This window comes from Alternaria dauci, chromosome 6 (assembly GCF_042100115.1).
Source record: "Alternaria dauci strain A2016 chromosome 6, whole genome shotgun sequence".
Lineage (NCBI taxonomy): Eukaryota > Fungi > Ascomycota > Dothideomycetes > Pleosporales > Pleosporaceae > Alternaria > Alternaria dauci.
Genome location: NC_091277.1, coordinates 830201 through 842537, shown reverse-complemented (window position 1 = coordinate 842537; position 12337 = coordinate 830201). Strand labels below are relative to the sequence as shown.

Genomic DNA, 12337 nt, shown 5'->3' with positions numbered 1-12337 from the left:
CCGGTTACCTCTCTGACCCTCTACTCCTGCCCACCGCGCGTCTGCGGCGACGTTTTGGAACAGGAACGACGCATCACAGGCAATTGGAGGCGTGCATCCATCACCAATCCGTGTATACCATATCGGAAACTTCGTCATCGGGCCGCCCGGCTATTACTAGCATCTGGCATTGCGTCGATTCGCAGATCCCATCGACCACTTAGAAGCCATCCCATTGAACGTGCTGCGGTTCTGCATTGTACGTGGGATTACTTGCGCAATCCACATCGTCAAAAAACTGTAATATCTCTGGGACAATCCGCCTTCTTGGACTAGCATCAAAGCGCATATAAGCTTCGACTAGGACCCGTGGCTCTGGACAGCGCTTTTTCCCAGCCATCCCACCATCAGCATTTAACAACGAGCCCGGCCCAGCCCTCGTTGTGTTGTCGCTACTATGGCGAATTCTTACGAACCTACACCACCATCCCTCCGGGATTATGGCGTGGCTGCACCCCATGGTCCCAACATGACCGGCGAGCACCAAGCTACCCAGGAAATTGACATCCGCAACGACATGAGCGCCAACGAGTCTAATGTATTCCATGCTCTGCTCCATCCCGACGACCTTTACAATGCCAACGGCACCTACTGGGCAGACATGCCCGTACGTGAACGCGTCAAATTCATTGGGCAAGTCGACAAAGCTGAAGCAAAGGCCGAAGCATCCTACTTCTGGGACATGTTTAAGAAAGACCCGCTTGCGCCTTTTGGTCACTACTTCCGGACCTGTGTAATTCCCGGCATGGGTCTTGGTCTCGAGGGGTACGTTGAATTCTATCTTGTCGCTCAAGTCGTCACTAACATGAATCTAGCTACGTTCTCTTCTCCATTGGTAACGTCAGACCTCTCCTGCAGGCTGCTTTCCCAGAATGCTGGGGCAAGCACGAGATCTGTGATGAGACCTGGCTACAGGCTATCGACTACCTTGAGATTTGCGGTATCATTGTTGGTCAGATCCTCGTTGGTGTTGTTGGTGACTGGCTCGGCCGCCGCTTCGGTCTTATCCAAGACGCAGTCATCATGTTTGTCGGTCTCCTCATGCTCACTGCCGCCTGGGGCATCACCCAGAACGGATGGGTCATCTGCTACGTCTGGGCCTTGTTCTTTTACGGTATCGGTGTCGGAGGCGAGTACCCCATGACTGCCACTGCTGGTATGGAGAACGCTGTCGGCTCCGGAAAAGTCTCTACCAAGGACGATCGTCTTCACCGTGGCAGGAAAGTTACCAGTGCTTTCCTGATGCAAGGTTGGGGTCAATTCTTCAATCAGGTCATTCTGATCATCTTGCTCCTCATCTTCCATGGCGGATCATCCCCACCATACTCCAAGACCTTGGCTCAGTGGACCTACCGTGTCTCCTTTGCCATCCCTGCTGTCGGTACGCTCTGGCTGGTCTACTTCCGTTACTACAAGATGAAATCGGCTTCGAGGCAGCTCGCACTTTCCAAGAAGAAGTCCAACGTTACCGGCTACGACGTTCAGTCTTTGAAGCTCACCTTCACGTACTTTGGACCCCGTCTTCTGGCTACTGCTGGTGCCTGGTTTGCCAACGATGTTTTCTTCTACGGAAACAAGCTTTTCCAGAACGAATTCATCAGCATCATCACGCCTGGTAACAAGTCTGTCATGACAGGCTGGCTGTACAACCTGATCAACGTCGGTGTATCGCTGTGTGGTTACTACCTCGCTTCTCTGCTCATCGACAACAAGCTTTACGGACGTAAATGGATGATGATTGTCGGTTTCTTGGCCGACTTTGTTCTCTTCATCATCCCCGGTTTCGCTCTCGACTACTTCACATCGCCTGAGAACATTCACGGTTTCCAAGCCATGTACTTTTTGTCCTCGTTCTTCAACCAATTCGGCCCCAACAGTGTCACTTTCCTCGTTGCTGCCGAGGTCTTCCCTACGCCGGTCCGCGCCACGGCCCACGGTTTCAGTGCTGCTTGCGGTAAGGCCGGTGCCCTACTCGCCGCTGTCTTGTACAACTACATCGACACCCAAACCAAGTTTTACTTTGTTCCCTGGTTCGGTCTTGCTGGCGCTCTTCTCACCCTGCTCTTCCTCCCAGACACGACCGGCCTGGATCTCAAGGAGCAAGAGCGTCGCTGGGCATACATCCGCGCAGGCAAAGAGCACGACTACCACGGCATTGCCATCCACTGGAAGCATCTGTCCTGGTGGGAGCGTTTCCGTGGTCAGCACAAGGGCTACGACGCCAAGCTCGACTACGAGCAGAAAATTACCGAGATGCGCGCAGAGTGGCTCGAACGCCAGCAACACAAGTTCTCTGAGAAGAACGGCTGGGAAGGTGTTGACCCTGATGAGGACGACCATCTCGACGTACACAACTACTTCAAGCGCACCACGCCCGGTTCGTCAAGTGGCCCTGAGCCTATGATGGCGCCCAAGTCGGTGTCGGAAAGCGACTCAGCGGATGGGATTACGAGAGAGAAGAACGGACAGCTCTAGTGGAGCCATGAAGTAGATGTTGGATGTCGATGTTTGGATAAAATTAATTGTTAGCGTTATCGTTCTTTTATAGCATTACAAAGGCGTTTTCATCGTCTCGCGCTCGACGTAGAGGCTGCACTATGGCACAGATAATGAAGATGTTTACAACAAGTACTCTGATCGGCTCAAACCTTTGCTGCTCTTATCATCAAGTGTTGAGTTGCCAAGATGGGCGGAGCGGCAGAAGCAATCCTTGGGCTTGCCAATGCATTGTTGAATTGGATCAAAAGCAATAACGTCTAGGTAAACCGTCCAGACTACGGACAGTAATGTGCAGCTGCGCGTTGTCCGGGTTCGACATGTGTACATAATGTTATGCATGCTTGTCGCATGCACAAATGTCTTATGCATCGCTTAGCCCTGGGCAAACTTGATCAACTGGCTGAGGGTTCACAATGAGCCAACACCACAGCAAGTCAGCCGCGTACCTGCAACTGGTGGCGCACTCAATTTTTTTTTTGCCGAAACCTTGGAAACACTCCTAGATATCGGCACGCAGGACGTTTCAGCGGCAAGCCGTGGTGGCAGGAGCAGCTGGGAAGGTTGGTAACCGGGGCAACAATCACCCAACCGCTTTTTCTCCATGATGCGTGGACAGCGTTGCGGTGACAGATCTGGATGGTTGGTTTTGGGCGCGATGCCAGAAGGGCTGCAGTTGTGCGTCTTGGACCTGCGCAAGTGCAGCACGTCAGATGCAAGTCGCAGCGTCGGACAGCCGAAGTCGAAAGAACCTCCTTGGAGCCGTCGGCCTTTCCGCCGAACATTCACAGCACGCGCTACATGCTCCCAGTGGCTTCTCTCGTGAGCTTGTCCGCAGTCACGCGGCGGGCCGCCGATTCGCACACCACATCAGACATGGCCGTTTGGCAGCGTGAGGGCAACCCGTTGAATACGAAGCGGGAGGAAGACGACGTCATGATCTCCTTCCCCTTGAATCGTTATCACGGCAGCGGCAGGGGCAGGGAAATCATGCGAAACGAGATTACGAGCATGGGCCTTTGGTGCAAAGTCCGGAGAATGGGCTGGGGTTGGCCGTGCATTTTAACCTTTTGCTGCATGCGCCTGATGTTTGAGGGTACTATGTGAGCAGGTACAGATTGACTTTGTTTATTTGAATAGATTGCGCCTGCAAGGGCTTTGTGCAGGATTCTTGGGATTTTCGGGGAGACCGCAATGGTTTTGTGCCGATGGCGTTTTGTTGCAGCAAGGGATCATCAGGAGAGGAAGCATTCGGGCAGAAACATGGATCGATTGCGCGTTAGCGAAGGTCGAAACGATGAAGAAGGGACACGCGTCGCCCACGACGACGGAGAGTCAAAAAAAGAAACGCAGTTGGCGAAGTTTGGTATGAATTCTGGGTGCTGTTGCTAAGGATAGTAAAAAGCAAGGATTGGGAGGCGAACAGACGAAACACGGTCGGCCAGCGACGCGCAGAGAAACTGTTGGCAACAATATCCTGAGGGCTGCCTGGGGCCGCCAGCTGTACCGGGCAGCGATCTGCATTTGGCCATGGACAGGCTTCAGCCGATCGAATGGTGACGGAGCTGCCCCTGGCACTATGGTTGCTAGTGGCCCGGCCGCTGGGCGGGAGGCGTTTGCTGGCGTTGCGATAAGGTGCAGACAAGCGATGTGCAGTGGAGAGAGGTTGCGTGGCCGTCAAAGTCTTCACTGTTGCTTGCGTGTTTGGACGAATTGGCATTTTTGTTTGTGGCTGGAGCTGCAAGATCCAGGTGGCGGGTTGCACTCGGATGCTCGCTGTGGTGCGACGGGGAGAGGCAGGCAGCCAGGCAATCAGACGACGAAGCACCTCGGCGGTATTCAGCAGCGTGACAGCCTCTACAGCCTCTCGGGCAGGGGACTAGCCTCGCCCAACGGTTCGAGTGGGTGGAAGTTGGAAGAAAGCGGCTGGATTTCTTGGAACGATGCTTGTCCATCTGCCAATCGCACAGTGGCCTTGCGTCTGTGCGCCGGGGCTGGGTGGTTCTACTCACTCCAATAACTCCCCTTCCACTACCCAGCGCACAGGCCACGATTGGCTAAGAGTGGGTCCCCCACCGCATTGCGACACAACAGCCGCAAGCCTTGCCCGTGGGTTTGCGCTGCTGTCCCAGCCAAATAAATAGATGTGCCTGCGGCCTCCTTTCTGCCTCCTCATCCACTCAACGCACAAACAGATTCACCCGCTCAACTCTCCCAATCTACGAGTCGATCCATCCAGTCGCTATCTTCAAGTCAAACACCTTCTAGCTTCTAATACCCAACCCACCAAAACCCCCCCCCCCCAACCACCATCAACATGCGTTTCACCATCGCCTCCGTTGCCATCATGGCCGCTACCGTCGCCGCTGTTCCTCAGTACGGCGTCCAGCCCATCTCTCAGATCTCCGACGGTCAGATCCAGGCTCCTCCTGCCACCACCGCTGTCGGCTCCCCTGTCCCTATCCCATCGCCGTCTGATGTCTCTGTCCCCGCCGGTGCCACCTCTGCCGACATCACCTCTACCCGTAAGTCATCTTGTCGACCTAGTACACCAGTAACAAAACTAACAACTTCACAGTTGCCGTCACTGAGACCGCTTCCGTCACCTCGGTTGTAGTTGTCCCCACTGCTACTCCCGTTGCCCCCAGCGGCTCCATTGTTACTCCCATCGTCGGTGGTAACTCTACTGCCTCTGCCACTGGCTCAGCTGCCGTCTCTTCCGCTGCCTCTGCCACCCCCTCTGCGGAGGAGTCCTCTACCTCTGGTGTCGCTGGCAGCGCCACCGACAGCGCGTCTGTCCCCGAGTCCACTGGTGCCGCCGCCGGCAACATGGTCTCCTTTGGTGGACTTGTCTTCGCCATCGGTGCCGCTGTCTTCGCATAAGCGTCTCCTTTTGGCTAGCAGAGCATCCGCTCTTTTTCCCTTCTTCACGATATACCAACAACTCGGTCACGACTGGGTTGCATGTTTGTTCAAAAGCAACACGGAGTAACACAGCATTAATGGTGGGGGTTTTTAATCTTCAGACTTGAAAAGGCGCGAATTGGATGGGCTATGAATGAGGTACTGGATCCCTGTGTCCTGCCAACGCGGTAATGTTCCATGGGGATGCATACACATGGTTTGGCATGTATAGATAATTACAATGAGATATTGGCTGCCGAGAGGCGCTCTAAAAACAATCTTTCTATTGGCTGTTTCGTGAAACTTCTCGACGTACCGACATCTACCTGATAGGCGTTTCCTCTGAAACGCCTGACCCCTGTCACTTGACACATGCATGTGGAAGCTCGAAGCTATGCGGTTCAATGTGAAATCTGTGGTACCTGCAAGTGCCCACGCCAATCGATGCAAGATAATCGCCGACCTGCCTTTTTGTCTTGCAAGCAGCCCTACAATGTCCCAAACTGACTACGTCATGCATCTGCAACATGCCTCATCTATATCATTGTACACCTTCATCGCCCGCTTCTTCATCTTCTGCTCCCTCCACAACGACGTGCCTATCTTATCGTACACGCAACACGAGCAAGACAGCGGGCGGCCCCGGACTAACGAGCTTGTGCCGTTGCATTAGCTTGTCGACACTAAGGAAAACGCTACTCGAGCAAGCCACAAGCTTTGAAGCTAGAAAACCTTGTTTTTTTGCGCCTGGCTGACACTGCGCTAACCAGTCAACCACAGTGCTGCGTCTCAACCATTTTCCATCAGCCTTCAACACAGCTAGCGCAAGGCAGACCAAGACGTGCACTTGCTATGCATGGGTGAATAAGGCTCATCAATTAATACACATCTTCGGGTATCATTCTCCAACCACATATACATCAGCTACTTTGCTTCCACTACCTGCGTGAGCAGCTGCCCAAACGTATTTAGTCCCTCGTCTGCCGTCAAGATGCGCTTTGGTATCTCAAACTCGACTTCTGGCTCTTTCTTCAGGTCGCGGTCTAGTTCGACATTGAGCAGCGCCGTGTACGAGTGGTCCAAGAAGTCTTCCAGGTTGTACGCTCGCTTGGTAAACTGCTCCGAAATAATCTTTGCCAGCGTCGCTACGTTGGGGTGGTAATGCGACTGTAGTGCCTCTAGCTCCCAGACACTGCTTTCAATGGCGTTTGTGAGGAGAGGATCCTGCTCTTCCATGTCAAATGGATCGTCCATGCCCTCCTCTTCCAGCTCCTCCTGCAGAGCTGGGTCCCGGATCTCGCGGTGCATCATAAAGGTACAGGCTGGGTGTTTCTTGAACATGTTGTAGGCCCACGGTACCACGACGACGACGCCGGCTGGCGGTCCGTGAAGTGCTAGTCGCGAGAGACGCTTGATGAAGCTGGCAACGAGATTCGCGGGCAGATGCGACGACGACATGAAAGTGTCTAGCAGTCGGAAGAAACGCGATCGGTGTTTTGAGTGCATGAGGCCCTCGTCTAGAAGGGAGTACAGCTTGAGGTAGAAGGATGGGTAGTCGAGGTTCTTCTCGGAGATGAGGTAGTAGATTCCAGACAAAGCCAGCAGAGAGGTTGCGCCGCCCACATTGTACGAGTCTGTCAAGAAGTCTGACAGGATCTCAGGCTGGTGGAACCACGGTGCAATCTGGTGGGAAAAGTTGTGCAGGATGGTCTTCCGTTGTTCCTTGGAGAGACCTGTGCGCATGGTTGCCAACCATGCTGCCTGCGCCTTCTCCTTGTATGCCTGAAGAGAGGGTATCGGACTCTTCCCTTGTACCTGCACGTAGAAGTTTTGGATGTCGGTCTTGGACTTGGGAACTTCGGTAAGTGTGTACAGAAGGGACAGGCCGTTCGCCGCTACGAGTTGGCGCGTCGTGATGTCGAGATCGCTGTCAAGTACATGTCTGAATACATTAGAATCAGTGGTGGACCTTGGTGGGCCTATGCACTTACTGGATGGTCTGGAATGTCTGGTATCGGATATCGTCAAACTGCGTAAGGTACTTGTCGGCAAACTCGTCGCGGTTGAGATCGTCCAGGGGAAGGCATAGCAACACCCGAATGAGTCGCGGCAGCGGTCCATTCTTGATCCTGTAGTCCTTGGATGACTTTGCCTCCTCTTTGACTAACCGCATAACCAGTGTCAGGGCCACCGACTGCTTCGGGGGGTGTTCGCTGCCCAGGAAGTCGTCCATCAGGACGTCGCAGAACTCGCGGTAGCGCTCCTTCAGCCACGCTACGATGACGCCCTCGGCCTCACTCATGCCCTTGCTCTTCACCATGTCGCCGGTTACCAGGAGTCGTGAGAAGACCCGGCAGAGGGCGACGGCAGCGAGTATTGGCCCGTCATTGTCGGCGTCTGCTTGTCTCGCTCGCTGCAGAAGAGTGGCGATGTTGTTGTAGTGTTTCCGCGATTCGAGTATCTGTTTTTCGAGCTGCAGGATTTCGGACTGCAGATGCTCGCCATCGTCGCTGGGGGATTTGCGCCTGCTTTTTGATTTTGATTCGATGCGCTCGGCCTTGGTTGGATCCCTCTTCCTCTTGACGCCAGACAGACTGGCGGCCTTTGTGCCTGACATTATTTTTTCCCTTGGACGTGTCCCGTGTCGTGGTGTTGAATTGCTCACGAGCGCAAAAAGTCGGCCATGTCGAAAAGTGAAGGCAGGGCCGGGCGAAGTTCGGTTAGCGCATGGGCGTCGGCGCTTGGCTCTTTGGGTGGAGGCAGCATCACGAAAAGCTAGCTTTCGACGACGACAAAGCACCCAAACTCCCCACTCTCATCAGACAGCCATGGCCTCACGTCTTGCAAGGAGCGCGGTCGGTGAGTAGCAGCACTCCGATGAAGATGCCATGCCATTGACCCCCGTGCTCACCCACAATAGGCGCCGCCCGTCTCCGCCCATCGCTCCCTCTCCGCGCCCTGCCCTCCATCGCCGTCCAGGCCCGCTATCAGTCCAACCTGCCCCAGGAGGACCCCAAGAAGAAGGCCCAGTCTGTCCTCGACGCGATACCCGTCCCCGGCAACAGCCCCCTCACCAAGGCCGCTGTCCTCTCCGCGGGAGCCGGTCTCAGTGTCGCCGCTATCAGCAACGAGCTCTACGTCGTCAACGAGGAGTCGATTGTCGCCCTCTCGCTCCTGACCATCTTCTGGGCCGTTGCCAAGTACGCTGGGCCTGCGTGGGGAGACTATGCGCAGCAGCAGGTCGACAAGATCACAGGCATCTTGAACGCTGCCCGCCAGGACCACACCACCGCTGTCAAGCAGCGCATCGAGAGCGTCCAGGACCTTGGCGGTGTCATTGACATCACCAAGACCCTGTTCGAGGTTTCCAAGGTGCGACCCGGCGATTGAGCGCATGCAGGCACACGAGACTGACGAAACCACAGGAGACCGCCCAGCTCGAGGCCCAGGCTTTCGAGCTCGAGCAGAAGACCGCCATCGCCGCCGAGGCCAAGTCTGTCCTCGACTCATGGGTCCGCTACGAGGGCCAGGTCAAGCAGAGGCAGCAAAAGGAGCTTGCTGACTCCATCATTGCCAAGATTGAGAAGGAGCTTGACAACCCCAAGACCCTCAAGCAAATCCTTGACCAGAGCGTCACTGACATTGAGAGTATGTCGAAACCCACTTCGAACCCATGACACAGGCTAACAGACATTAGGGATCGTTTCCCAGAAGGCATAAGCGTCCTATAGCATCCACCAGTCAAGCCATTCAATGTTATATAAATCTGTGCAATAGTCAAGCTCGTCTAATATAGAGAGAGTGCCCCAGGCTTGGGAAAAGGCCGAAATTGATCTTGTTCTGTCTGCCGAAATCTTGTGTCTCGCCAGACCAAGATGGTAGGTATTCAGCAAAACATCGTTTCAACGCGTGTATTGCATGTTCCACACACAGCTAACAGCTACGTACTGTAAAGTAAGTGAAGTAACGTGTTTGAAAAATACACTTTTACCGCGATACAATACTGTGTAACTCGACAGTCTTGTGCCTACGTCTTGTCACCAGTACGTCTATCAAATACGCAGTACCGCATGTCCCAGGGCCACTCGCTGAGGCTTCCTCACATGACTGAACGTTATCTCTACCGCTCCGTATATATTTGACCTGAACCATGTTCTAACTGTTCAAAGTTGGCCCGATCCCCAGATATTCTCTCCATGCATCACATATCCCTGAGATGTCCAACAGCCGGAGAATATTTCAGCATAGTGAGTTACCTCACGATAGGTGACAGTGTATACGAATAAATACTTGAATTGAGGGGTATGTAACACCATAACTCGCATGCTCTCACAGCAACCAGAACAAGACCAACACCATACAGTAACGTGTACATACCAGATACATTCCCCAATACACTTCAGAAAAGAGAAACCGTGACACGCAAGGCAAATGCCACCGCCGTATACTAGTGCCTACAAGACATAAGAAGACCAGTGTGAACATGTCGAATCGTGTCGAACATGACCCTATCAAAAGCTCCAGATAATGCATACTTGCGCTATTATGCTATTATGCCCAACGGAGCAAATAATCGTCGTTTCGAAAGATGTAAAGGTGGCTTTTGGCAGGATTCGGATATACGAGGAAATAGGTGGTCGTCGTGAGAAAGGTCGTGACAAGAGAGGGTATCGATGAAAAGAAGCGGTTGAGTTGAGCGCAAGACGGCTATGGCCACCAGTTCATCCTCTTGTAACTCTCGATGATTTCTTCGACCTTTTCTCTTGTGATCTTCTCTACGTTGTATCTGTCATTGTATTAGCATCTTGTCATCTCCCGTACATCCTGCATTGATCGGAACAACTCACTTGAATCCCGTCTCCTTTTCGAACAAACTTCCATCCATACTTAAATCTGCGTCTTTCAGCAGCTCCTTCTCCATGTATGGTGTGAGTGGTGTCGATGAGCTGATGCCGGCTTTTTGCTGCAGTTCCGCCCATGGGTCTAGTGTCTCGTCGTTTACTTCGTCCACGACGTGGTCGAGGTTCAGTCGTGCAAAAGCTGAGATGAGTGTGCCGTGGAAGCCGGTTTCAATGTTGAAGATCTCGCCCATGAGCTGGGCTGTTTGCTTTTGCGCTGAGAGTCATGTTAGTACTGTGGCAAGTTCAAGAATGAAGAGTGGCAATCCGTACAGTGATTTGCGTGATCCACAATGTTGAAAGTGGGCGCCGGCCTGCGCCCTGGGGTACCCTTGATATACCACTGCACACCATGCCATAGCGCCCTGGTGGAGTCCTCGACATGCACCAGATTCGTTCTCAGGTCTTCCTTCCACAGGAAACGCATCTCTTTTCCTTTGCTCTGGTATACCCGCGCCATGCAAAGCGCTGTGCTCAAGAATTTGCTCGTATACGGACCGTAGACGTGTGCCATCCTCATAACCATCAGGTTTAGTCCGTCGATTTTGGCGAGGTCTTCCTCAGCCTTGAGTTTCCACTTTGCCAGATTCGACCACGGTTTCGGCTTGTCAGACTCCTTGCTCGGTGTGCTGTCGGATTTGTAGACCATGCCAGTGCTGAGTTCGACGAAGCACTTGACTTTGCGTTTGGCGGCTTCGCGGCCGACGGCCATAGATAGGCCGTAGGAGCGGAGTTCGTAGACCTTCTCATCTTGGGCGAAGCGTGTCTCGCCGCCGCAGTTGAAGACGTAGTCGAATTCAGCTCCGCCTTCACGATCGAATATCCGCGGTAGGGATCCTGGGGGATTCGAGTTAGCCTCGGAACGTCTGCTTGTGAACATCCCTTGCACCCAGAGATGTGGTCAGGGGGGTACGCACTTTCCTGCGCCGCATCGGCCTGTATAAATCGCTCTCTCGAGCACGCTTCCTTGAATTCGGGTGCGAGCCATGCTAGTTCTGGGAGGTGCTTGTCGACGATGCGTATCTGCGATGCCAGATCGTTATCGTGGATGTACTTGGTCAGGTGTCGCCCGGTGTAGCCTAATCCACATGGTCAGCCCTCGTGTCGTACGTGGGTGGTGCTCATCAGAGTAAGCCTTACCCAACCCTCCTATTATCAGCACCGAAGGCTTGGTCGCCTGTTCTGAAGCCATTCTTGAAGTCGCGTGTGTTCGTGATCTATGCGTGCTATGCGCGCAAGAGCAAGTCGCTAGGAGATTTCGGACGGCGCAGTGGGCGGATGGTGTCTTGCTATGTCAAAGTCGGGGGTGGAGATTTGGGCGTTGCGGATCGCGCTCAGACCTTGTTGTGGTAATCCGAAGGAAAAGGACAGTATGACGGCTGCTATAGGCGAGGCAATATTCTGCGATCGTCTGCCCTGCTCACGTTATGTTGGGACGAAGATAACACGCGGCCCTCGCGATCGTATGTGTGTGCTGGGCTGGAATAAAGAGGGACTAAACCGTGAAGAGGAATGCTCAAAGTAGGATACCGCGGCACAACAACGATGTCATATAGCTCAGGCCCAATATGTACGACTCATTGACCTGCAGGAGAGGGGACAGGTCAGGCCGATATTTAAATGTGCACACCCAAGCCCGGCGATAATTCTCTTCAGAGGAGAGCCGCCTGCATCACTGAGGCTATTCGCATTGGAGAAAAAGCAAAATATGGGCGCCCATAGCAGCCAGCCAGCCTTGGTCGGGCACATGTGGCTGATCCTATGCACACCATAGTGGTCCGCTCCGCAAGCAAGTCGACCGAGATTAGTGTGGGCATTGTTCTTCATGTAGCGAGACCCCGATGTATTTGTGTTGAAGGCGCCTTACGCCACCACCATCTCGGGATGCAGGTGTTGTGCAGACACCATGTTTGTGCAGTAGTGGCATCTGCTTTGCCACACCACGCCAGCTTCACACCATGACGTTTGCTGTTCCCTTCTCCTGGAGACACTGCGGTTGT

The 12337-nt window shown here is 53.7% G+C and overlaps 5 protein-coding genes across 5 annotated transcripts; 3 read left to right on the top strand and 2 right to left on the bottom strand.

Moving 5' to 3' along the window:
* Nucleotides 1–508: 508 nt before the first annotated feature.
* On the top strand, nt 509–2514 carry ACET3X_006632 (uncharacterized protein; the record flags this gene model as incomplete). The annotated part of the gene is made up of 2 exons (XM_069452783.1): nt 509–804; nt 855–2514. 2 exons carry the CDS (start codon nt 509–511, stop codon nt 2512–2514), a joined length of 1956 nt encoding a protein of 651 aa, XP_069305400.1.
* Nucleotides 2515–4673: 2159 nt separating this feature from the next.
* Nucleotides 4674–5713, top strand: ACET3X_006631 (uncharacterized protein). Its single transcript, XM_069452782.1, has 2 exons — nt 4674–5060; nt 5114–5713. The coding sequence occupies exons 1-2, from the start codon at nt 4853–4855 to the stop codon at nt 5416–5418; spliced, it is 513 nt and encodes a 170-aa protein (XP_069305399.1). The 5' UTR covers nt 4674–4852; the 3' UTR covers nt 5419–5713.
* A 650-nt stretch (nt 5714–6363) lies between these two features.
* Nucleotides 6364–8056, bottom strand: ACET3X_006630 (uncharacterized protein; the record flags this gene model as incomplete). The annotated part of the gene is made up of 2 exons (XM_069452781.1): nt 6364–7381; nt 7431–8056. The coding sequence occupies 2 exons, from the start codon at nt 8054–8056 to the stop codon at nt 6364–6366; spliced, it is 1644 nt and encodes a 547-aa protein (XP_069305398.1).
* A 178-nt stretch (nt 8057–8234) lies between these two features.
* Nucleotides 8235–9435, top strand: ACET3X_006629 (uncharacterized protein). Its single transcript, XM_069452780.1, has 4 exons — nt 8235–8298; nt 8360–8811; nt 8865–9087; nt 9137–9435. Exons 1-4 carry the CDS (start codon nt 8268–8270, stop codon nt 9157–9159), a joined length of 729 nt encoding a protein of 242 aa, XP_069305397.1. The 5' UTR covers nt 8235–8267; the 3' UTR covers nt 9160–9435.
* Nucleotides 9436–10146: 711 nt separating this feature from the next.
* ACET3X_006628 (uncharacterized protein) lies at nt 10147–11529 on the bottom strand (the record flags this gene model as incomplete). Its single annotated transcript, XM_069452778.1, has 5 exons — nt 10147–10225; nt 10287–10554; nt 10611–11174; nt 11255–11416; nt 11478–11529. The coding sequence occupies 5 exons, from the start codon at nt 11527–11529 to the stop codon at nt 10147–10149; spliced, it is 1125 nt and encodes a 374-aa protein (XP_069305396.1).
* Nucleotides 11530–12337: the final 808 nt, after the last annotated feature.

What these genes read in the sequence shown, in the direction of transcription:
- ACET3X_006631 (XM_069452782.1), top strand. Translation starts at nt 4,853, where the DNA reads ATGCGTTTCACCATCGCCTCCGTTGCCATCATGGCCGCTACCGTCGCC. An exon ending in TGCCGACATCACCTCTACCC is followed by an intron (nt 5,061 to 5,113) that starts GTAAGTCATCTT and finishes ACAACTTCACAG; the next exon opens with TTGCCGTCACTGAGACCGCT.
- ACET3X_006629 (XM_069452780.1), top strand. Translation starts at nt 8,268, where the DNA reads ATGGCCTCACGTCTTGCAAGGAGCGCGGTCG. An exon ending in TCTTGCAAGGAGCGCGGTCG is followed by an intron (nt 8,299 to 8,359) that starts GTGAGTAGCAGC and finishes CACCCACAATAG; the next exon opens with GCGCCGCCCGTCTCCGCCCA. An exon ending in CCCTGTTCGAGGTTTCCAAG is followed by an intron (nt 8,812 to 8,864) that starts GTGCGACCCGGC and finishes ACGAAACCACAG; the next exon opens with GAGACCGCCCAGCTCGAGGC.